General features: G+C 57.0%; 1 protein-coding gene and 1 pseudogene across 1 annotated transcript; both read left to right on the top strand.

Annotated features, from left to right (window-relative positions):
* Positions 1–4,596, top strand: part of LOC119114930 (chorion peroxidase-like) — a 22,976-nt pseudogene extending 18,380 nt beyond the window's left edge.
* Positions 3,251–18,312, top strand: LOC119090605 (chorion peroxidase). The gene is made up of 11 exons (XM_037213440.1): positions 3,251–3,261; positions 5,004–5,174; positions 5,646–5,839; positions 10,482–10,671; positions 11,358–11,555; positions 11,984–12,134; positions 12,970–13,126; positions 13,517–13,687; positions 14,666–14,864; positions 16,909–17,014; positions 17,377–18,312. Exons 2-11 carry the CDS (start codon positions 5,066–5,068, stop codon positions 17,444–17,446), a joined length of 1,545 nt encoding a protein of 514 aa, XP_037069335.1. The 5' UTR covers positions 3,251–3,261; positions 5,004–5,065; the 3' UTR covers positions 17,447–18,312.
* The last annotated feature ends 6,439 nt before the right edge of the window (positions 18,313–24,751 follow it).

Here is a 24,751-nt window from a genome sequence, read left to right as displayed (position 1 = left end):
ATGTATGACTTACGAGATGCGCTTAGGCATGTGGCTTTACTCGTCATTCCAGTCATAACAATGCGTATTTCATCGCGCGTTTCCGGCAATCCATGGGGGGGGGACTCCACAGGGATGCTTTTGGGCTCAGAGACTGGATGAAGCACTCGGAATTATTGTATATCTATAAAATATCCAAATGCAGGAGGGCTTTGCGGGATAAGTTTATGTTGTTTTTCGCACCATGTACCGAATATGTTTCTCCTTTCACTTGATCAGCGGATACATCAGCTGGTGATATATCAGCTGGTGTGAACATCTGGAGTAAATGATCTGGTGCATAGACTAGATGATTCACTCCAGATGTTAATTTTCATTCACGTCCGCGACCACACTTGTAAAAACAGTGCAGACCGCAAAAACGACAGGCCCGTATTTTAACATGCGCACCGCTTGCTTGTTTTTCACAGTCGATAAAAACAATCAATATTTTTAAGAAGGCTATAGTGGACAAAAAATTTCGATCGGTCTGTTAGATCTGTTGCGCTTGTACCTGGATTTATTTGCTTATTAATGGCGCATTGCTGTAGTTTTCACCAAAGCCGGTCGTTACACCGCATTGCCATACGGGCTACCAGGGCACTAGCGTGGTGAAAAGCGCTTTGTCATTCGCAAGAGAAGAAAATCACACACTGTGCTGTACTGCAAAATCCATGCAACAATCATACGCGTTTCACAATCTAACCATGCAGATAAAACGCATGCAGGAGCTCAGCAGCCTCGATCCATTCCAGCTAGAGTGGCTGTGACTGATGCTCTACGGGGCCCCTAGCATTTACCGGGACTGCCAAGCTTCCGCACGTCAGGCGTTGATGGATGGATGGATGCCATCACTAGGGAACACAAACCGTTCATAACTTGCATTAGCTAATTGAAACGAGCGGAGAGCACCCTAAGGTCTCGACGTTGGCACCGCTCTGTAAGCTTCTGTCGGGTAAAGTGAGCACCCTACCGCTAGCCTTAGAGCATAGCGATATGAATTTTGACAGTATGCTGGGCATGCTTACATAGAACAGAACATAGCTCCTTCGTCGTCAATGGACCTTTACGACGCGACCAGCTGCTGCAGCCATATGGCGTCGCCTACTCCTCACCCTGGCGGAATGACGGGCACCGCGAAGAGTGGAACCCGTACCTCTAGTTTCCGAGATGCGCAGCTAAACCGCTTCACTTCCAGCATCTGAGACCACAGCGCCTTATCCCACACGTTGTCATACTTGCGGGAATGAGGCGGCAGCTTCAGCTTTCCATCCACCACGCTCTTTGTGTTCATGCCCACCTGGCATAGCCACACTTGCACGGAGATAAAGTGCAGGTGCTCTCATCGAGAACCTCTCATGACGCTTTGTCCGGGATCTTCGGCACTTTTCAGCTTTAGAATTATTTCTGCGGAGCAACATTTCAGCCTATGTTTGGGCTTGTTACAGATACTCAGCCCGCCATACTTATCCCAAACGACGTCATACCACACCTAGAATTGTCCCCGGTGTCCCCGTCTTTCCACGGCAGCCACAAGTGCGCTCCCCGAAGCTTTAAAGAGTTCTCATCAGTTTCAGACGAATTATCTTGCTTTCGTCATCGGACGTTGTTTTCCGGTGACCCCATCCAAATAACACTCCACTGAGGCCAGACGCTGTGGTACGCGCAAACCATGCGTGCCGGGTGTTAGCATGGGATGATTTAGAGATCGATGTTCGCTTTCCGATATTTCATCGCATCTTTGATTTTCAAGACACTGCTAACGGAGTGAATGATTTAAACGCTCACAGCATTGAAGGCTGCATGTAACCCGACAGGATCAAGGCCTGCCATTCCTTCAGCTCCGTGGGTAAAGAGCCGGGTACCCTAGTTAACGTGTAGCGCTTACGTACGTACGGGTCCGGAAGCTCACGCGGATCCTGGAACTCACTCAAATCGGGTGGGACTCGTCATTGGTGCGGTCAGTTGGCAAGTGAACGAGAACGCCAGGCTGGAGCAGAAGAGTGCGAGCCACGGCTTGGCACGGCGTGACGGCTTCGGTGAAAATTGTGCCCGCTGAGCCTGGCTTACCCCTGGTGGGTCAGGGTCTCTGCAATAAGCTGTGGTTAACGGTGACGGATCGCAAAGCCAGCGGTGGAAAACTTTCGGTCACATTGTCGTAAAAAACGACAATTGAAATGTTGACGGAGTGCATTAACGAGGACCGGATAGAGATGAACTTGTTGAAAACGTAAGAATCGGTACAGTCATTGCACTTCAAATTGCTTGATCACCTGCTCTAACGTGCGTTTACTTCAGTGGAATGGGGGTTGCCTTGGGATAGTCATATTGTTGCGGAAACCTATCGCATGCATCACCGCTCACGAAATGCTTCTGCGGTTGATGCCAAACCCGGTGCGCATCCGGTGTGAACCGCCGTTATTTGCTAGCACCTGCAGGCGGCTTTTGCTGGGTGTAAAAATATCAACGGCGTGCGGCCAGCCGTGATGTGTGCGTCATGCGGGTGCATGGAGACGTAGACAGTGCTGAGAAAGCTATGCGTGAAGCACGGGGCGTTTCCCAATGGGACATGGGACAGTGCCAGCACGGCTAGAGTGGACGTTTAACTAAAGGGCAATGTGGTAAGTGAACTAGTTGCTTGGAAGCTTATTTTATACACAATGTTTAACTTATCATTGAGCTATTTCTAAGAGAAAGTAAATGACATATCGGTTAAGCCAGCCATACACAGAAGAAATACCTTCCCACCTTCCTGTCACGGCAGACTCGTCACAGCCAGATATAGTCACAACCACTGCCATAGTCGTGCACATAATGTACAGTTAACAGCCGGCCTCCTCTGGAGTTGGGCGTGTCGACACTCTGACTGGACCCGTCCGACCCTCCGGCCACGCCGCGTGTGACGCCTCGCGGCCCCCGTCAGCACCCTGTAAGCGCGTTGACACTGACTGGATTCGTCTGATCCTTCGGCCACACCGTCTGTGACGCCTCCCGGTCTCTGTGAGCGCCCTGTGAGCGTGTCGCGGTGTGCCCGCAGCCAGCACCTGTCGCCGTTGCAGTCCGTGGCCGGCCTGGTGCGAGTCAGCCTGCTCAACAGCAGCCTGGAGGAGACGTGCCAGCGGGCGCCGCGCTGCCGCGACTCGCGCTACCGCACTCGACGGCAGATGCAACAACCTGCGCCACGGCCTCTGGGGCAGCGCCGAGACCGCGCTGCAGCGCATCGGCATGCCGCCTACGCCGACGGTGGGTCCCAGGCGGGTCTCTGGTGTCGGCAGGTCCCGGGCGGGGTTCTGGTGTCGGCTGGTCCCGGGCGGGGTTCTGGTGTCGGCTGGTCCCGGGCGGGGCTCTGGTGTCGGCTGGTCCCGGGCGGGGCTCTGGTGTCCCTGGTCCGGGCGGGGCTCTGGTGTCCCTGGTCCCGGGCGGGGCTCTGGTGTCGGCTGGTCCCGGGCGGAGCTCTGGTGTCCCTGGTCCCGGGCGGGGCTCTGGTGTCCCTGGTCCCGGGCGGGGCTCTGGTGTCGGCTGGTCCCGGGCGGGGCTCTGGTGTCCCTGGTCCCGGGCGGGGCTCTGGTGTCGGCTGGTCCCGGGCGGGGCTCTGGTGTCGGCTGGTCCCGGGCGGGGCTCTGGTGTCGGCTGGTCCCGGGCGGGGCTCTGGTGTCCCTGGTCCCGGGCGGGGCTCTGGTGTCGGCTGGTCACAGGCGGGGCTCTGGTGTCCCTGGTCCCGGGCGGGGCTCTGGTGTCCGTGGGGCCGGGCGGGGTTCTGGTGTCGGCTGGTCCCGGGCGGGACTCTGGTGTCGGCTGGTCCCGGGTGGGGCTGTAGTGTCGGCTGGTACGGGATGGGGTTCTGGTGTCGGCTGGTACTGGGTGGGACTCTGACGTCGGCTGGTACGGGGTGGGACTCTGACGTCGGCTGGTACGGAGTGGGGCTGGAGTGTCGGCTGGTACGGGGCGGGGCTGTAGTGTCGGCTGGTCCGGGGTGGGGCTGGAGTGTGGGCTGGTACGGGGTGGGGCTGCAGTGTCGGGTGGTACGGGGTGGGGCTCTGGTGTCGGCTGATCCCGGGCGGGGCTCTGGTGTCGGCTGGTCCCGGGTGGGGCTCTGGTGTCGGCTGGTCCCGGGTGGGGCTGTAGTGTGGGCTGGTACGGGATGGGGTTCTGGTGTCGGCTGGTACGGGGTGGGACTCCGACGTCGGCTGGTACGGGGTGGGACTCTGACGTCGGCTGGTACGGAGTGGGGCTGCAGTGTCGGCTGGTACGGGGCGGGGCTTGTAGTGTCGGCTGGTACGGGGTGGGGCTGCAGTGTCGGCTGGTACGGGGTGGGGCTGCAGTGTCGGGTGGTACGGGGTGGGGCTTTAGGGTCGGCTGGTACGGGGTGGAGCTGTAGTGTCGGCTGGTACGGGGTGGTACTCTGACGTCGGCTGGTGCGGGGGCGGGGCTGCGGTGTCGGGTGGTACGGGGTGGGGCTCTATGGTCGGCTGGTACGGGGCAGAGCTCTGGGGTTCGCGGGTCCGGGAAAAGCTCGGAGCTCATCGTGACAGTGTGGGCAGCGAGCTGAGCTGGGACTTCGCCAGTCAGGCGGGATGACGAACAATCTTGGTTGAGGTCATGGTTGCCTTGGGTATTCCCGTCCTCGTGATACTCTTAGGTGGAGGACGCCCAGCATCCGCGAGCACTTTCCGATCCGGGTCACGAAATTCAGCCCAAAATGTAATGGCACAAGCTTCCACATGAAATGTTTGCATCCCTGCCTTGTCTGTAATTATTCCCATGACTCCACTATGTTCGTATGTTCGCATTTGGTGTGATTATTAACGCTACTCCAAATGCGCTATCGTCCGAGTGGTGCTCTGTATTGGTCCTGACCGTGTGCTGTACTGAGTACCGATCGAGCGCTATGCTACGTTCTGCTTCTTGCTGTGTTTCTTGCTCTGCGTCTTGCTGTGCGCAGTGTCGCTGCTGTGGCTCGAGCCTAGCGCCTGGACCTGCTGCAGGTCTGTTCGAGCCGCGGCGAGCGCAGGACGGCAGCGAGCTGCCGTCGGCCCGCGTCGTCAGCATGATCGTCATCCCTACCCACCACGCCGAGAACGCCCAGCACAGCATGCTGCTCATGCAGTTCGGCCAGTTCCTGGACCATGACGTCACTCACACGCCCATGATCGAGAGTAAGGCGGCGCGCACACCCGGCCCCAGACATGAGCTGCGACTGGCCCCGTCCGGCGACGCCCTGGCCGGTCTGAGTGTTCAGTGTCCCACGCATTAGCGAGAGTTGGGCAGCTAACTCATTTCAAGTGCATGGCGTGAGTCTAGCGGAATCATGACGCGTAAATAATCAGTTCTGGTTTCACCGCTCCTTTACAATTAACGGGCGTAGTAACCGATCGAAGCAGGTTTCGTTGCCGGTGTCGGCGACCCCGGATCGGTGCATTTTGTCAGATGTGAGAAGTGGTGGAAACTTAAAGAACAAGAACAGGTTTCACGGGCTGATAGCACCGATACCAGCGTGCCATATGCGTCCCCGGGGTCAACAACCCGTCATTCCTGCGCAGCGAACAGTTCGTATGCTGTCCGAGCGGGCAGGGACATCCATGCACCCGTGCACCCCGGCCTGACATCTGACCTCTGGCGGCCGCCAGCTGACGACGGCGTGAAGATCAGCTGCTGCCGATACGGCGTGAAGGTGCGCGAGGGCGAGATCCATTCCGAGTGCTACCCCATCGAGATGCCGCCCAACGACCCGTTCTACGCGCCGTTCGGAGAGCGCTGCATGGAGCTGGTGCGCTCCGTGTACGCGCCCCGGCCCAGCTGCTACATGGGCCCCCGCGAACAGGTGAGCCCTCGTGACACCGAGGGGCGGAGAGCGCTGTGTGTAGCTGATGCGCTCCGTGTAGGCGTCCCGGTTCAGCTGCTACACGGGCCCCTGCGAACAGATCACCCATCGTGACACCGACCGCCGCTGAGGGGGGGGGGGGGAGTGAAGGGGGCGGCGGGCGCGCAGCCCAAACGCGATGAGCCTGGTGCGGGCCGATTTACGTGTTTTTTTTCATTGTCAGAGTTTCAAGGCTTCGCTGTGGGCTGGGGTGAAATTGGGATTCCAAGAAGCATGTATTTAGCATATACAGAAGTGCACAAGGTACATACAACATGTATAGAAGGACAGAAGCACTACCATTTTGGCGCGATTGTTGAACATGTACAGAATGACATAGGTACTGCCACTTTGGTGCACTAGTTGAACAGTCCAGAATTGACAGAGGTACCGCCCACTTTGGGGTGCTTGTTGAACATGTACAGAATGACAGAGGTACGCCACTTTGGTTGCACTTACACTCACGTTTTGATTTGGCCTGTTAGTAGCTTCTCATACGGCCCGTGATTAGGTCGGAAGTCTGCAGAAATGTCACATCGTGAAGAGTACAGTCGACAATAAGAGAAATCCGGCATGATATGGAGGAGATGATTCCGTCGTCTAAATATTTAACTGAAAAAAGCACGACGAGCGTGATCTTTCGAGATTATCTGAAGATCGTTCGTAGTCTAGCATGCAATGGATCGCCAAACACAAATACAGCCAAGAGGTGCGCGGGCGCGCGCGCGTGTGTGTGTGTGTGGTGTGTGTGTGTGTGTGTGTGTGTGGTGGTGTGTGTTGTGGTGTGTGTGTGTGTGTGTGTGTGTGTGTGTGTGTGTGGTGTGTGTGTGTGTGTGTGTGTGTGTGTGTGTGTGTGTGTGTGTTTAGACACAAATACTTTCATTTTTCACCATAGATGACACCTGACAGAGAGCTAAGATCATTATAATGTATTCTCGCTGAGTTTCACCTTCCACTCTTCCTCAGGAAAATCCCTGTCTCCAAGAATAAGTGCATAAGCTCACGTATTTCGGAGAAACGATGATAAACGGTCCTCGTGTGTCACGTTCCGTGCATTGGTGTATCGTATATGCGAATGCACAACGCAACGAGAAAAGCCAACTACATCTTAAGTACAACAAAATCATGTGAACAGATGACTGAAAAAGAGAATCTACGGGCATTACATTTAAAAAACAACATCACTGCTTAAAGTTCGAGCTAAGACTTCCTGAAACTTCCAATTGGCTTTGTGAATGAAATCCGCCATCGAATTAGGGAGCGATCTGCAGTGCCAAGCCTCCGTTGGAGATGCCTCACAGGGGCTTTCTGACAGACGGTCTATTTCTGTACTGGTTCCAGATGAACTCTTACCTTTAAGGATGCGGTCAACGTTTGGACATGATCCCACTACAATGTTTAACACTCTCATCTCCCACATACGTTGCTTGATTCAACCGGTAAAAAACGATGTGAAGGACAGGGCTGGAAGAAAGCCAGGCACTTCCACGAACCCAGACCTCATGAACGACTGCCGAGGATTCCGCCTTCAGTCGTCACGAAAGCCTGCCTGCTGAGTCAGCCGGCGCTGCTGCCCTCCCCCGCCCCGTCGCCCTGTGCCGGGCACCAGGCGGTGCGAGGAGGCGCCGCCCCCCTCCGGAAGCGACTCGACCTTCAGCACTGGGGGGGCTCCGCGCGGCGGCCGTCGCCGGACCGCGGAAGTCACGGTTAGACAGGCGGCTGGTGTCACTGAACGGCGCCCCGCTGCGGCACACGGCCAGGCAGACAAAGGCGCCTCCCCCGACGGCCGGCCGCAGTCCGGTGGTAATCCCTGGTCGCTGCGGTCCACAGGTCGCCCCACTCGCTCACCGTTGACCTGCTTGGAGGACGAGCGCTGGTTGGAACTTCACGCAGCTTAGGTGGACCGAAGACGCGGCTCGGTTGATTTAGAGCTTTCTTGAGCTCTTGAGCAAATCGCGTATAGTTTTCTTTTCACGTTTCGCGAAGGATGGGCAGATTACTGTAGGCGTCAACGTTGGCACACAAGGTGCTGGCGGATTATATTCTGTTATGAGAATTGACCGAGCCCTGTGTACCACTGCCAACGTCACTGAAAAGTATCCAGAAGTACACCTCAAGGAGAAGCAAACCAATTCTTCTCATAGTCGTTTAGATTGCAGAGGCGAGGCTGGATATCTGCAGAGGCCAGTCGGTTGTTTTCGTAAGAACACACCATAGAACGGCAATGTCCGGTCCGACTATGGAATTTCGCACAAAGCATCGTCCCTGTCCAGGCTTTGGTGGTAACAGGAAATATGTGGCCTTTTCAATCGAATTCTCGAGTGATTTGTGACGTGGAGTGATGTCCAGCATTCCAACCATAATTCCCCAGATGGGACCGCAGACGCCTTTGTCACCACACACAATGGGATATGATGCCCTACGCATCGGCGGCGTCAGGCAGTGTGAGACGCGGCCGCAGGCAGCTGGGGTGGCGCCGCTGATCCGGGGAAGCCGTGTGCTTCACCCTGGCCGCCGTCTGCCCGGCGCGAGCTGACGTCATCCGTCCGGACCGTCTGGCCCGTGACTCAGCGCTGGGGGCTGCCCTCTGGTGCACGGTCACTCTCCTGTCGGCCCTATTGTGCACGGCCACCTTCCTGTGGGCGGTGGGTCCTCTGATGCACGGCCACCTTCCTGTGGGCGGTGGGTCCTCTGATGCACGGCCACCTTCCTGTCGGCGGTGGGTCCTCTGATGCACGGCCACCTTCCTGTTGGTGGTGGGCCCTCTAATGCAAGGCAACCTTCCTGTCGGCGGTGGGCCCTCTGGTACACGGCCACCCTCCTGTTGGTGATGGGCTCTCTGATGCACGGCCACCCTCATTGTGAACCAACGTCGGACCATCTATTCAGCGTTTCTCTTATAGAGCAGACCACGAGAGGACAGGCCCTTCCTCGAAGAGGAGGCCGCGTGGGGACAGGTCCTCCCTCGTGGAGGTTACGTGAGGACAGGCCCTCCTCTGTTAAGGCGGGGAATGCGATAGATAAACCCCAGGACCGAATGATTCTCAAGTAGAGAGAATCTCTAGTTAGCGGATCATCTAGCGAATGGAATCTCCCGTGAGGTCTATAGTTTTCCGTGCTGTTGATGCAGCCAATGCAGGCAGATAACTAACCATTTGTTGGCGATGTGGCCTTAATGTAATCTCTTTAGCCCTCCAAGAAGTAAACAAGCATGAAAATGTGTGTTTGAGACGTGTCAACGAACAAGATGATTCGATTGATAGTTGCGCAATGAACCTTATAAACGGCCCCATGCACCCAGGACTGCTGTATCCTGACTTTTCATCAGAGCAGCCTTGGGTAATCGCACGCATTTTCAGCCCATGAGTTACAGCCTTCTCCTTGGCACTGTCGTGCGTGGTTCCCGGGGGGGAGGGGAGAGGGGATCCGGGGGGGGGGGGGGGGCTATCGGGTTCGCACTTCATCATCGCGCTCGACCGCGTCCGCGGCCCATGAAGAGCGCACTGTCCAGCGTTCCCGAGCTATCAGATTGGTCCCCGTCTCCGCATCCACAGTCCCCGCGAAGGACGCTCTCACCTTTTTGGAAGTTTTGTGCCAGCTGCTGCATTTTATCATCAATTGTCACCGAGCACTGCGTCGCATAGGATGAATCATGCATCCTGTTCTGTCGGCTAGTTTAAGGGGAGTGGTCCGCATTTCTAGAGGGCTTGAACTGAAATAGGCATCCTGAAGATCATTCGGTGCAGCTCACAGCACCGCGGTTCTTAGACCTAAATCTAGTTCCTGAGCTATACGCCCGCGAAGACGGGAAAACTTCTTCGGGGAGAGTATTTCAATGTCACCTTGGCGTTCATACCGTCACAAGAACGCCATTCAAATGCTGCCATTCCATACAAATTGCGCCAATCAAGGCCAATAAAAATGTTATGGTCGAGTCATTCACATCTGGCGTTCTTGAGTACGTTGTCTCGATAACGGCCGTCAATTGGCTCTCAATCAATGTGGGCAAGGTCACCTTGACAATCACACTGACGCAATCATACAATAACGTATCGAGGAGCTCATTTACCGAACAAAGAAATTATGTTACTTAGAGCAGTCTTTTTTAATTAAAGTTCTACAAATAGTTATAAGTTAGCATATCTGATGCTTGCTTCAATATCTTCAAATGTGAAACACTCACTTTAAATGAACGCAGGCGACTTGCCACGTACACTGCTGGTGTATGGAAACGACCTGCTGAATCCCCATATGCTCCACGGCGCACCTAAGCAAGCTTAAGCAAGCTTACATCCAGGAACTCTTTGAAATGCAAACAAACAAGATGCAAACAAATCGGTGCATACCGCGATATGATGCAGATATGGGAAATCGCATCCACTACTAGCCACTGGGCAGCGCGTTGCTAACGGATGTAATTCGATTGTGGTTAGTTGTGTGGAACAAGAAATGACGTTTAAATCTTGTATATCTAGTCATCAGGCTGATGCCCACCCCTTCTTTGTGCGGTCACACCCACTTTCCAGAATGGCCGAGCCTTGTCTGCGCCAGTGCCGCTTGTCCTGCATCACACCAGCTCAACCCCACACCTGCGCTCCCCCAGATGAACCAGATCACGGCCTACGTGGACGCCAGCAACGTATACGGCTCCTCGGAGCACGAGGCCGAGGAGCTGCGCGAACACAGCGGCGGCCTGCTCAAGTCGCGGCCAGTCCACGGCCATCCGTACCTGCCGGCCGACTCCTTCACCTGCAAGGACGTCAAGATGCCGGAGTGGACCTGCTTCAAGGCAGGTGAGAGGTCAAGCACCGAGAGCCGCAAGTGCGCTTCCCTCATGGCAGCGCTCGTCAGCGTCAAGGGGCATACATTGGTACTTCGTTTTGCGATACGTTTTGGGTGGGTTCACAATGCACGTAGAGGTGTGACGCACACTTGATGTGGTCATGGGATACTGAAGTGCTAGGTGTTAGTTGTAACCATCAGCACACTTTTTCGAGGCTTTCCTCAACAAAGGCGCGCGATGGTGAAATCATGTCAAGAGGTATATGATTGCTAATACAGCACCTAACCTAACCTAAACTAACCTACACAGTGACGTTACCCCAGGGATATTAGAGGCTAAATTCAGATGATGTCGTCACAACCTCTAAGCTGTAAAGTTCAAAGCACGACGGATTCGTAAAAGTCCAGCTGAGGAAGGTCTGCAGACCCGTCTGAGCCATGGTCGCCTCTGCGATTCATCTTCAGATTGGCTGGAAAATACTATCCGCTCGCCGGGAATTACAGGATCAGGTAGCACGGGTTCTGCAGACCGAACGGAGCACGCGACCCATCCGGTCATGAGCTGACAGCTGCCAGTGTCGCACTGCGACCTGCGTGACCCCCCCCCCCCCCCGCTCCGCCCGCCCCGGCCCCGTCTCTGGCTACCTGACCGCCGAGTCCGCGCTACCCCGACGCTGAACCCCGATCGCGCCCGCAGGCGATGAGCGAGTCAACGAGCAGGTGGACCTGGTGGTGATGCACACGCTGTGGATGCGCGAGCACAACCGGCTGGCGCGAGCTTTGCACGCGGTGAACCCGCGCTGGGACGACGAGCGGCTCTTCCAGGAGGCGCGCCGGATCGTGGCCGCCGAGATGCAGCACATCACGTACAATGAGTTCCTGCCCATCGTGATTGGTGGGTAGTGGGTGGCGCATCATAGGGATTGGTGGACAGAGGGCGAGCACCATTGCGATTGGTAGACAGAGGTCGAGTTCCGTAGTGGTTGGTAGGCGACGGGATGGGCGGGCCGACATCGACCCGAGCTGCCAGTGAGGGACTGCAGATCGGCGGTCACGTGCCGGGCCAGTTTATCTCTGCGGGCCTTCTGTATATGATAAGACCAAAGCAAAGTATTCAGCACATTTTTTTTCAAAGTAACTTTCTAAAGTAAATCCAGCATATTTTCCAAAGCCAGTCTAGGTCATCTTTCCCTTTTGTTGACTTGATAATTAGCTGAATCAGGATGGCGTACAGGTCCTGTCATCATCTCCCGACATCTAGGCTGTGGCTAGCTCTAGCAGTAGTCCGGGGCAGGTCCACTGAACTCACTGTGTCACCGGCAGGACGCCGTCACATGCAGAAGACGAAGCTGCTGTCGCCACTGAAGAGCGGCTTCACCAACAACTACGATCCCGAAATCAGTGCCGGGATCACGAACGAGTTTTCGACGGCCGCGTTCAGGATGGGCCACACCCTGATCCCAGACAACATCATGTGAGCACGCTCTACGTCCGTGTCAGTTCTCAAGTCTGCAGCGCTCTTGCTATCGGCTCCAAACGAACGGATCGGTGGATGCGTTGAATGCGTTGGGCCAAAGCATCAGTCGACCCAGGACGCCGCGTTAGCTAGCTTGCTAGCTGACCGAACGCAGATTTCACAGCAGTGAAATAGAGCGGGCGCAAGATGCAAACGGGCGCAGCGGGCAGCAGACACAGGGACGCAGCGGGCAGCAGACACAGGGACGCAACGGGCAGCAGACACAGGGACGCAGCGGGCGGCTGATACCGGAACACAGCGGGCAGCAAACACAGGGAAGCAGCGGGCAGCAGACACAGGGACGCAGCGGGCAGCAGACGCAGGGACGTAGTGGGCAGTAGCAACAGGGACGCAGCGGGCAGCAGGCACGGGAAACAATGTGGTGCCCTGTCCAAGTGCAGTAAAACGCCTCGGTACCTTCGTGACTGGTGTTGTTGGCTTTGGACGGTGGCCGACTGATATGCGGGATGGCCCGTCTGGTCCGACAGGGGCCCCGCACTAGTCCGCCGGCACGGGTGGCTTACCAGGAGCCGGGGCCCCAGCAACCACCTCCGCGTGTTCTCTGTCGCTCCCATATCTGTTGAATTATATTTGACGTGTTAATGTCTATATTGACAGCCGCTGACGTCACTGGCCACTTAACATGTGACCGAAGTCCGGGCCAGGGAAAACCGCGAGACAGAACTTGAACACAAATATTTTGCTTATGAGCACCTTTCTATATGCTCTTTCTAATGAGCTAATGAACACCTTTCACCACCCAACCACTGACCGGCTGTTGTGCGTTCGCCAGTTCGATGACCCAGTTCGGCAGCAAGGAGAAGGTGACTCCGCTGCACCGAACCCAGTTCACCCCCTTCGACCTGTACCGCCGCGACGCCTTCAGTGGCCTCCTGCGCGGCCTGCTCGAGATGCCCAGCATGAAGTTCGATAACGCCTTCAGCAAGGAGGTGAGCTACGGGGATGCATTGAGTCAACCTTAAGCAGGAGGTGCTGCGCGACTGTCGCCCCAGTCAGTCCCGATTCCCGGCCGACTGATGGTCTATAGCGCTGCTGGTCTGCACATGTCCGGCGTTGTCTTCTCTACACAAGGGGGCCAGAGAGTCAGCCCATGACGTTCGTTTGCGTTACTTTCCCGAATAATGAAACTGGTCAAGTCTTTGTCACCGCTCACAGTTTGGAGCGGGTGGAATGCTTTGCTAGAGGTCAACATCACAGGACTCGCTGAGTGGAATTATTGGCCCCTGACCAGACGTCGATGCGCATCGCGTTAAAGATCGGCGTAGATGACGGTAGCTGACTCTAACTCTGACGCCGCTGATCCGTGCTGGGGCCGGCAGCTGCTGGGCCACCTGTTTCAGTTTGAGGGCCTGTTCGGGATGGACCTGATAGCGCTCAACATCCAGCGGGGTCGAGACCACGGCATCCCACCCTACAACAAACTGCGCGAGATCTGCGGCCTGAAGAAAGCCACCACCTGGAGCGACTTCGCCAGCGAAATCGACTCACAGGTGTGACTCGGCGACTCGGCTCGGTGACTCGGCGTGCTGTACGACTCGCCTGGCACGAGCCTCGAGGTCTCGTGGGGGTCACAGAGGTCACCGGCACGGGCGTGACGTGACGCAATCGGACACAGCACCGGTGGGATGTCCACGACATGCGGTCAGTGTCGAAACGGTTTCGTGGTGTGACTCCGCTCCTTAACAAACCTGCTGACCGAGAGGCTTCTCTGTCCTGATACCTTGCATGCCGTGCGAGACATGCAAGTTTTCAGGATTGGCGAGATGGGGGTCACAAGCTGAAAGGGTTCGATGCAGCGAGCAGTGTGGTGGCAGTGAGTGGATGGGATGCTCCTGCCCTGACGCGACACTCGTGTCACGCGCTGCCGTACCTCCTGATCATCACGCATCTTAACGGTCACTCTGGCAATACGCGCTCGTCACCATGTCACTGACTGGCCATATGGTTGACTCTAGTATACCACAGCCACAGCGGCACGCGACTGACCGTCTTCCGGCGCTGCGTTCGGGCGGTGACCCCCTGACCCCGAAGGCACTGTCGCCGCAAACCCTGAGCAAGTTCGCGGTGATCCCCTGACCCTGAAGGCACCGTCGCCGCAAACCCTGAGCAAGTTCGCGGTGATCCCCTGACCCTGAAGGCACCGTCGCCGTAAATTCTGAGCAAGTTTTCGGTGATCCCTGACCCTGAAGGCACTGTCGCCGCAAACCCTGAGCAAGTTCGCGGTGATCCCCTAACCCCGAAGGCACTGTCGCCGCAAACCCTGAGCAAGTTCGCGGTGATCCCCTGACCCTGAAGGCACCGTCGCCGCAAACCCTGAGCAAGTTCGCGGTGATCCCCTGACCCTGAGGGCACTGTCGCCGCAAACCCTGAGCAAGTTCGCGGTGATCCCCTGACCCCACAGGTCCCACTGTCTCAGAACCTGAACAGGCTCGCAGTGTTCCCTGACCCCACCGGTTCCGTTGTCGCAGACCCTAAGCAAGTTCGCGTTGCTGTACAAGTCGGTGGACGACGTGGACCTGTTCATCGGCGGTGTGTCCGAGCGCCCGGTGGATGACGCGCTGGTAGGCCCCACTTTCCGCTGCATCATCACCGACCAGTTCGCTCGCCAGAAGGCCGGCGACAGATACTTCTACGAGGAGGGCGGACAGACCGGCTCATTCACTCTCGGTCAGTGTCTCACTGCGGCGACCTTCACTGGGTCGGTGTCCTTGTGTGAGTGCGTGGGTTGCTGCATAGTGCAGAGAGAGAGAGAGAGAGAGAGAGAGAGAGAGAGAGAGAGAGAGAGAGAGAGAGAGAGAGAGAGAGAGAGAGAGAGAGAAGAGAGAGAGAGAGAGAGAGAGAGAGAGAGGAGAGAGAGAGAGAGAGAGAGAGAGAGAGAGAGAGAGAGAGATATATATATATATATATATATATATATATATATATATATACATAAGTTGGGTGTATGCACATTAAGCATGGATATCTGTGTTTGTACGCGTTTGTTTGTTAGTGCATGCGCTGTTGTATCCCCTGAGCGAGTGGAGAATTAAAGCCGTCTTCTCCCAAAGTCAGCCACTACCACCGCACCGGTCAATGTGCCCAGCCCAGTTCTATGCAAGCATGTCGAATGACTGGAATAGTTAAAGCGTCCTGAAACTCTCAATAACTGATAGTGTAATCATGCGCGATGAGCGGCCCTCCATAAATTAAGTTACGTAAGGAGGAGAGAACGCATTCGGTAGGGCGTAATGGATGCGTAACAACAAAGGGAGGGAAAGCCTGATGTAGTGTAACGCTACGCTCAAATGTGGTTGCAAACATGCTAAAATCTCTAAAATAACACCGTTAGATCGGATGCGATTGGCTTCTTGTCATGACGTGGACGTTCCTTGTCCGTTTCACATCTTCAGCCCAAGCAGGGGCCATCCGGAGGTTGCTCTCTTGAGACAGTGAGCTAAAAACAGCGCACCAGGTGGGAGGGAGGGGGAGTGGTGACCAGCCCAACCAGTGCGTAACCATAGGGAAGTGAGGGCTAAAATGGCCAAAACTGAGTGACGTAATTTGTGAACAGCTTTTAAGTTGGTGCTCAGAACAAGACCAGTTTGCGTTTGAAGCCGGCTCAAATCGCTGTTGCATTAATGCGAATTAAAAACTGCATATCAACCTGTTCGCTTCGACAAAGTTCCACTATGCGGCTGTGTATTCTGCACGCGCTCACTTCCTACGGCTTCAGGTAAGCGTTTAAGCATTACCTAGCCACTTTTGTCAAAGAGTCGGTCTCCGTTGTAGTCACTGCCCGTTGAACGCCAGCTGAGGTGGAACCTTCATCGCTTCGTTGGTACAGTCGTGTCCTTATATCCCACGGTGGCGGTCCCACTGATGCCTGACGGGTCCCACTGACCCTCTGACCCCGCTGATGACCCCCACAGACCAGCTGGCCGAGCTGAGGAAGGCGTGTGATTCCTGACGGGTCCCACTGACCCTCTAGCCCTGCTGATGACCCCCACAGACCAGCTGGCCGAGCTGAGGAAGGCGTGTGATTCCTGACGGGTCCCACTGACCCTCTGACCCCGCTGATGACCCCCACAGACCAGCTGGCCGAGCTGAGGAAGGCGTGTGATTCCTGACGGATCTCACTGACCCTCTGACCCCGCTGATGACCCCCACAGACCAGCTGACCGAGCTGAGGAAGGCGCGAGATTCCTGACGGGTCCCACTGACCCTCTAGCCCCGCTGATGACCCCCACAGAGCAGCTGGCCGAGCTGAGGAAGGCGTGTGATTCCTGACGGGTCCCACTGACCCTCTGACCCCGCTGATGACCCCCACAGAGCAGTTGGCCGAGCTGAGGAAGGCGCGTGATTCCTGACGGGTCCCACTGACCCTCTAGCCCCGCTGATGACCCCCACAGAGCAGCTGGCCGAGCTGAGGAAGGCGTGTGATTCCTGACGGGTCCCACTGACCCTCTAGGCCCGCTGATGACCCCCACGGAGCAGCTGGCCGAGCTGAGGAAGGCGCGTGATTCATGACGGATCTCGCTGACCCTCTAGCCCCGCTGATGACCCCCACAGAGCAGCTGGCCGAGCTGAGGAAGGCGCGTGATTCCTGACGGATCTCACTGACCCTCTGACCCCGCTGGTGACCCCCACAGACCAGCTGGCCGAGCTGAGGAAGACTCGTGATTCCTGACGGATCTCACTGACCCTCTGACCCCGCTGATGACCCCCACAGACCAGCTGGCCGAGCTGAGGAAGACGCGACTCTCACGCATCATCTGCGACAACGAGGAAATCGGCTGGGTGCAGCCGAATGCCATGCTCAACCCGGACCCGGTGAAGTGAGTCAACTTGCAGCCCCTGTACTGTGCGGTGGCAATGGGTGCAAGCCATGGACGCTGTGTATCTCCCTAGAAAAGTTGGAGAGAAACTTCTGGCAGGATTTTAAGCCGGATATTCCGTTTGGAGTGCTTCTGAGCGTCCTGAGGCTGCTGCGGTGTAGTGGGGGCATGACGAGCGGCTTTGCACCACCCAACGGGGCTGGGATCAAGTCACGTGCGCTTGTGGGGCTGACAACACCGCAGGCTGCATTGCAGCGTCTCTGGCTGGTGTTCAGCTGGTGGATGACTAAATCGGACGAATGGATTGCCTATTGTGCAGCGGGGAATCGTACCCAGCTGAGCCTGATCTGCATTCGTTTCAGGAATCCTCGGACGGCCTGCGCCGACCCGACGGCCATACCCAGCCTAGACCTTTCCAAATGGGCGGAGTGACTGTTTAGCGGCGACGTGCATCCGCCTGTCGCAGCAGCGACGCTGGTTCCGGCGCGTCGTGTTTGCCCCGCGGTGCGCCTCCTGGAGCCTAGAGAGAGATACAGGGAGAGAGGGCAGTGTCCATTCTTACTGCCGATGTGATAGACATGTTGGCGTGAGTATCAGTACACACAATGTGTAACGTCAGGTGATGCTTTAATCTGGATCTTAACTTGACGCAAAAGCAAGGAATATGATGACGTGATGGTTTTCTCACGAAGAGCTACGACGTAGTGAAGGTATCTGAAACTGCTGAGGAGGTCGTGCATTTTCAACCAGAACTTCTACGCAGCATCTGTTGTCTGTTGGTGTAAAAGTTGTACACATGGCTGGCATATTGATAATTACTAGAATATACCTGATGTGCCATGATCTCTTGGGAACATAATACAGGAACAGTGTTTCTACTATTCCGTACGAAATTTCTGCCAAACAATGAAGACCGCGACGCAAGTACTCAGTACTGAGTCGATTGACACCATAGGGCCGACAACGACGTGCGCGTGCATGGAAACTGGCATCTGCACGTTTATGTGACGCACGGTAATCTGATAGGATTAGGAAGGTTCGGTACTTATGAGGTGTGTAAGAGGGCTTAGCTTCACCAACGGCAGATGAAAGATGGACAAGGCTACACTTCCTTTGAACGTCCCTTGTTTGCTGCTTGTCAGCTATGCCGTAATGCCGTGATGTGTTTGCGTGGTGTCGAAGATGCCAACCAACTTGAACGCAAAAGGGTTCTTCCAGGGAAACGCATTCGAGGGAAACACATTCCCCCCAAAAAAGGAAACACATTCGAGTGCAGGCTTCTTACGTTCTGTGCCGCGGAGCGATCGATGCTACTAGAGCGTAAAAATCGCCAGTCCAAACAAAAACCGCATCATTTCAAATACTATGTATTCATGATGAGGATCTTTTAGTTGACGTGTGCAGCACTAAAAACCGAATGCCTTTTTAACCGGTAATGGGAGTATTCGGCCGCACCTTCACCAGCGGCTGGAGACCCGGAGAGCTGTAGTGTCCATGCTTATTGCGAATCATACTCCCCAAGCCAGATTCATCCCAAGAACAGAGGCTTTCCGGCTCAAAAGGATAGCTGTACCGGTTCAGATGAACCTCTTAAGAAAGCTGGGAACGAATTCAGTTGTTAGCGGTGGTCAACAGAGTCACTATCCAAACACAAGGAGAGCCTAGATCAGTGTATTTGTGTCTCAATTTTAAGCGCGAAAGACGTTGCCAAAATGAAAATGACACAAAACTGGAATGCAAAGCAGAATCCGGGGCAGCCATATCAGAAACCATTCTCAGATCATTCCTTCCAGCGGGTACAGAAGAAACAACGAAGCACAAGAGCAGAAGCAAGCAGGGGAATGCTGTTCAATGAGTAAAACACACACTTGGCAGTGAAAGCAGTGAACAGCATCCACCAATGCAACCGGAGCGCGTCCGACGAATCCACACGACCGCAACAAACACACAAGCTTAATGACGTCACTCACTCGTGGACCCGCTCACGACGTGGCCAGGACCTCACGCAAACCTCCCGCATCCGCCCAGATATAGGCGGAAACTGGGCGGAAACTGGCCGCTGCCCGGCGAGGCCTACAGCAGAGGGCACGTGTTGGCCGTGACGGCGCCGACGACCTTGGCGAATCCGAGGCCGATGTCGCGGCGGTTCTCGATGACCAGATTGCGGATGCAGCCGACGTACTGCTTCTGCGTGATGAGGCCGCGCACGTTGCGGTTGGGCACGCCGCCCACGTACAGCGGGCTGTTGGTGTCGGTGGAGGAGACGCCGGCCACGCCGAACACCGGCTGCACCGTCACGCTGTCCACCGACATGGTGGCCACGTTCTGTACCTTCACCACTGCGACGGACAACGGACGTGGTCAGCAGACGAGCTGATACACGCTACGCCAGGTCGGGGCGGTCGCTCGCGGTACGAGCCCGCTGGTCTGGCACAGGCATTCGAGAGAGGGTCAAGTCTGAGGAGCGGTCAAGCTCTTGGAATGCATAGCTTCTCCGACTCGTTTTCACCGATTAACATAGCAACCGTTTCACTGATTAGCGTGACAAAAAATTATTTTATGTGTGTGCATGTTCATCACTGTTTAACGGGTCGACAATCTAACACACGCTCAGTTCCCGCAGCCACGTGAAATGCTTGAAATCATTATTCATGTTCCGTTCACCGTCCTATAGCATGCCGGCAGCGATACTGCTGGAAAAGCTATCTTCGGGCAGTAATCACGAAGCAGTACCTGACAGTCAGCCATAGAGACGCCGTCTGGCTCCGCATCCTTACGGTCTGTGACCTAGGCCTACAGCCACGCAGCGCAGAGACACGAAACCACGCCTCTCTGAATCACGCCGCTCAGTGATACAGACCAAAGACACATACCTTTTACACCAGAGTTCGATTATCATGTCAATTACCATTCAAATGCACCACTGGAACTAAGTCGCTTACGGGACGGATACTCCTATGGTGCTATCAACGGCCCCCGGGTAGCTAGTCTCGTTGCCGAGACCGAGCGTCGTCCGTGAGCGACCGAGTCGGTCCGGGGCGTACCTCTGATGCTGTGCCACTGGCCGTCGCAGAGGGCGTGCTGCGCCGGGGGCGTGTAGTTGGACATCATCTCGCCGCGCCCGTTCTCCACCGTCAGCCTGCGGACACGCGGCGCCCGGGGCGCCCGTCAGTCCAGCGCGTCACGCCCGAGGCGCCCAGACGGATGGATCCGGTGGGACCCGGCTCCGGGGTCCGGTGGGACCCAGCCCCGGGTCCGGTGGGACCCGGCTCCGGGGTCCGGTGGGACCCAGCCCCAGGTCCGGTGGGACCCGGCTCCGGGGTCCGGTAGGACCTGGCCCCGGGGTCCGGCGGGACCTGGCCCCGGGGTCCGGTGGGACCTGGTCCCGGGGTCCGGTGGGACCCGGCTCCGGGGTCCGGTGGGACCTGGCCCCGGGGTCCGGTGGGACCTGGTCCCAGGTCCGGTGGGACCCAGCACCGGGTCCGGTGGGACCCGACCCCAGGGTCCAGTGGGACCTGGCCCGGGTGCGGTGGAACCCGGCCCAGGGGCCGACGCCAGGATCGGACGGCTGACACCTAGCGACGGTTTCCAGAGTACCGCCACTTGCGCCTGATTCACCCTCAGGTGTTTGTAGCTCCCGCCACTGCGGGGGGGGGGCGGACCGTGGGAACCCCGCATCACGACACTGACCGCGGGCGCAGCGGTGGAAAGCACTGAAAATCAGTGGTAAGCCCTGGAAATCAGTGGTAAGCACAGCCATCTGTTCATGAGGAAGCATGTCAGAAGTTCAATGTCAGGCGTGCTCAAATTTCAACTGAATTGTGGGAAAGGTCTTGGCTGAACACACACGCTGGCGATAAATGCTAAAAATGCCGTGACAGACAAATGTCGACTTCACGCCGCTTGAGTTCGTCACCGTCCGCCTCGACCTTTCGTCCGCAGTATAAGACGACCAGACCAGACCAGCCTAGACCAGACCAGACCAGACCAGACCAGACCAGACCAGACCAGACCAGACCAGACCAGGCCAGGCCAGACCACACCAGACCAGGCCTGAGCACCGACCTGAGTGAGCCGTCCTCCAGCATCTGCAGCAACAGGAAGTCCTTCTTGCCGTGCACGGCCAGCAGGACGCCGCCCAGCTGGCGAGGTCGGATGTCCAGCGTGATGTCCACCTCCATGCCGACCCGGAACCGGTCCTCTGCCGGAGGGGGCTGGGCGTCAGGGCTGCCGCCCGACCACAGCGGGGCGCCATCCTCGGTGTAGCGGCCGTAGCGCGTGATGATTACCACCGGGCCGACGGGCGGGGGGGAGGGGGGAGGGGGACGGCGGATGCCCTTGATCGCAGCGGTCGTCATCGGCGGTACTGCCAATGACACGTGTACCAGCCAGGCTCAAGTGTCCCCTGGCGGCAGCCCTGTCCAAAGGCCGGCGCATACCCCGAAGAGGGGACCCTGCGTGAGCAAGGTCTCGGTGGGGAACTCGCAGGTGCACGTGGTCTTGCCCCACCACTATCCACTCGTCTTCACTTCATAGCTCACAAGTGGTCGCTGATGGTCGAAAGGGCTCCAATCCCAACCAACTCCAACCAAACGGTTTGAGATAAGGCCCACCGCGGGACACCGAACGGAGTAACCCACCTGCGATCATGTAGCCGCCCTCCACGGAGAAGAAGGCGCCCTGCTCCACCTTGGTGGAGCACGTGGTGACCTCTATCGACCTAGCCGGGTTACCGAACGGCCGGTCGTTCATCATCAGGTTGCGCAGGCAGCCGTTGAAGCTGGCGTCGATTTTCTGCGGGTGCGCCACCCGCCGGTCACCCACGGAGCACGGGCTCAGCGGCACACCGTCGTAAAGGGGCTGCACGCTGGGACATACGGTCAGGTGCGTTTTTGAAGCCATCATAAAGCGATGCATAGGTTGTGCCCTCAAGTACAATAACCCATTGAAAAGCAATGCATCTGAAGCGAGTGGGTACGCTGTTTTATTGCTGGTTCATTGGTGCTGTGGAAGGCGGGGGAGGGGGGAGGGCAGCGTTCTCAGCATTCAACGCACTGCCATTCATTGCTTCCTACACTGGCATCATCAGCTATCACTTCGAAACATCCAACATATGGCACCGCCGGTACGTGCAAATTTGACGACTTCGCACGCTGACGAGAGCCGCACGCTGACGAGAGCCGCCGTCAGAGCTTCGCACGCTGACGAGAGCCGCACGCTGACGAGAGCCGCCGTCAGAGCTTCGCACGCTGACGAGAGCCGCCGTCAGAGCTTCGCACGCTGACGAGAGCCGCCGTCATTCATACACATTATCTCAGTTTGCCTCATCGGAAAAAACGTGAAAAACGCATGACAAAAGCTGGCATGAGAAAAGCATGACAACCACAAATTATTCAGAGCCATCCCGGCTGCAGCAAGCCAGCCCACGTCGTTTGCCACTGCCCTCGATGCTGGTATCCGCGCGTATGGCGGGAGTAGCGTGGCGTCTGGACACCAAAGCCCCTACTGACCTCGACATTACCCTGGACCCGCTCGTTCTCTTTGATCTCCTCGGAGAAGCCGCCGAGGAAGTAGGGCGGATCGACCTGGATGTTGCGCGAGTTACCGATCGACTGGCCAGTGGCCACCAGCTCGCCGTCAATGTACAGCTCGCCCTGCGGAGCGGACAGGTGTCAGCGCTGGAGGCGGCGCAGCGGGCTGGCGAGGGGGGCGGCACCCCACAGCTGGCTGGCGAGGGGGCGGCACCCTACAGCTGGCTGGTGAGGGGGCGGCACCCTACAGCTGGCTGGTGAGGGGGCGGCACCCTACAGCTGGCTGGCGAGGGGGCGGCACCCTACAGCTGGCTGGTGAGGGGGCGGCACCCCACAGCTGGCTGGCGAGGGGGCGGCACCCTACAGCTGGCTGGTGAGGGGGCGGCACCCTACAGCTGGCTGGTGAGGGGCGGCACCCCGTGGCGGGCCGACGAGCGGGCAGCACCCCACAGCGGGACGCAGACGGGGCCGCACCCCACAGAAGTTTGGCGAGGCGGCGGCACTTCACTGCGGACCGGCGAAGAGCAGACGGGCAAGTGAGGGGCAAGTGAAGGGCAAGCAAGCGAGGGGCAAGTGAGAGGCAAGTGAGGGGCAAGTGAGGGGCAAGTGAGGGGCAAGTGAAGGGCAAGTGAAGGGCAAGTGAGGGGCGGGTGACGGGCAAGTGAGGGGCAAGTGAGGGACAAGTGAGGGGCAACTGAAGGGTAAGTGAGGGGCAAAGTGAGGGACAAGAGAGGGGTCAGCACCATATAGTGGGCCGGCGAGGGGGCGGCACCCCACAGCCTACATGGCAGTGATCCGCAGGCGCAGCGTAGTTCCATGGCATTGTATGACGTGACATCAGAAAATGACGATCCTTTTTATCAGTCTGGTGGAAAATTTTAAGATGGATTTTTTAAGATCGGTGTTGACAGCGCTTGTGATGAAAGCCCTGACATCATCATCCGCTTAGGAATTTCAGTTTAACGGCGGGATTTTGTGGCAGACTTTTGTCACGGGAGGCCAGGGGGCGCTGGTGACGGGCAGATCCGGCCAGACCCCAGACCTGGGATTCCTTGCATTCCTTGATTCCTTGCTCCCAGACCCCAGCACCTTGATTTCCTTGCGGTCGAAGCGCGCCGTGTGCCAGACGTCGTCGTTGTACGGCTTGTCGGACGAGATGACCCCAGTGCCGCTGCCGCAGTCGAAGGCATACACCACCTGGGGAAAACATGCGGGGACGGCGTCACACGCGCGGGCGACCCGCGATAACGCGCAAAGTATTTGAGTCATTTTGGGGGGGGGAGCGGGAGTTAAGGAGGCCAGACTGGGAAAAAATGTCATTTTGGTGTGCGACACAACCAGATTGCCGCAACCCCTTGCACTACCCATAACTTATACGCTAGCCTGCGGGAGTCTGCAAATGACCTATACTAGACACACGCGATGGCAGCTAATCTGTAACACATGCAATGCCGTGACATGGTATTCGCCGACCGGCCGCCAGGCGCTTACGTTGCCGTCCTTCAGGTAGAGGGCCATGAAGTCGATCTGATTCTCGGCGCCAGCGTAGAAGATGATGCCCTGGCGCGCGGTGGTCTTGAACTCGACCGAGATGGACGACTCGATGTAGATTTTAGCCGGCAGCTTGGTGAACTCCCAGCGCGTGTCGGGCTTGTTGCCTGAGGGCGCGGGGTGGGGGCGGGCGTTGGTGACAGCAGACAGGCAGGTTTGGTGCGGGCTGCCGCTCGGACTGCAGGCGGGCGCTGAGAACAAGTATGTCTCCTCATCGTTGACACCCTCGCATTTTTCAACATGCATTGTATGAGAACGGCTACTGGGAAGTGTACCGCATGGCCCACTCTGTGCAGGCGCTATGTTTCACAGCCTCGCGACCACCGCATAGCAGCGAGGGTTACGCTTCTGGCACACTGCCGCGATCGGTTGTCAGGAGCTGCGTTACGCATGAGAGAGAGGGAGGCGCCTCCATGCGGGGCCTTTGCGACAGTCCCAGCCTATTTACAGGTACAGGGCCTGTTTTGCGTGAAGGTGCATGCACATAATGACAAATACTATCCATACCCACACTACTTATGCACATAACGAAATAGTCTCTCCACGCGCTACGTAAACTTAAGTCACCACCCGCCGTTCAGCCGGTCTCCAGCTCGGCCTGGCGCGGCACAGCGCCACTCAGCGGCGCGTACCAAAGCGCTGTCCGCTGTAGAGG

This window comes from Pollicipes pollicipes, unplaced genomic scaffold (genome assembly GCF_011947565.3).
Source record: "Pollicipes pollicipes isolate AB1234 unplaced genomic scaffold, Ppol_2.1 Scaffold_3087;HRSCAF=3621_pilon_pilon_pilon, whole genome shotgun sequence".
Classification (NCBI taxonomy): Eukaryota; Metazoa; Arthropoda; class Thecostraca; order Pollicipedomorpha; family Pollicipedidae; genus Pollicipes; species Pollicipes pollicipes.
This window is presented reverse-complemented; position numbering and strand designations above follow the sequence as displayed.

Excerpts from the sequence above, each read along its gene's own strand:
- LOC119090605 (XM_037213440.1), top strand. The coding sequence starts at position 5,066 with ATGATCGTCATCCCTACCCACCACGCCGAGAACGCCCAGCACAGCATG. Across the intron at positions 5,175-5,645 it reads TCACACGCCCATGATCGAGA|CTGACGACGGCGTGAAGATC; the intron begins GTAAGGCGGCGC and ends GGCGGCCGCCAG. Across the intron at positions 10,672-11,357 it reads GTGGACCTGCTTCAAGGCAG|GCGATGAGCGAGTCAACGAG; the intron begins GTGAGAGGTCAA and ends TCGCGCCCGCAG.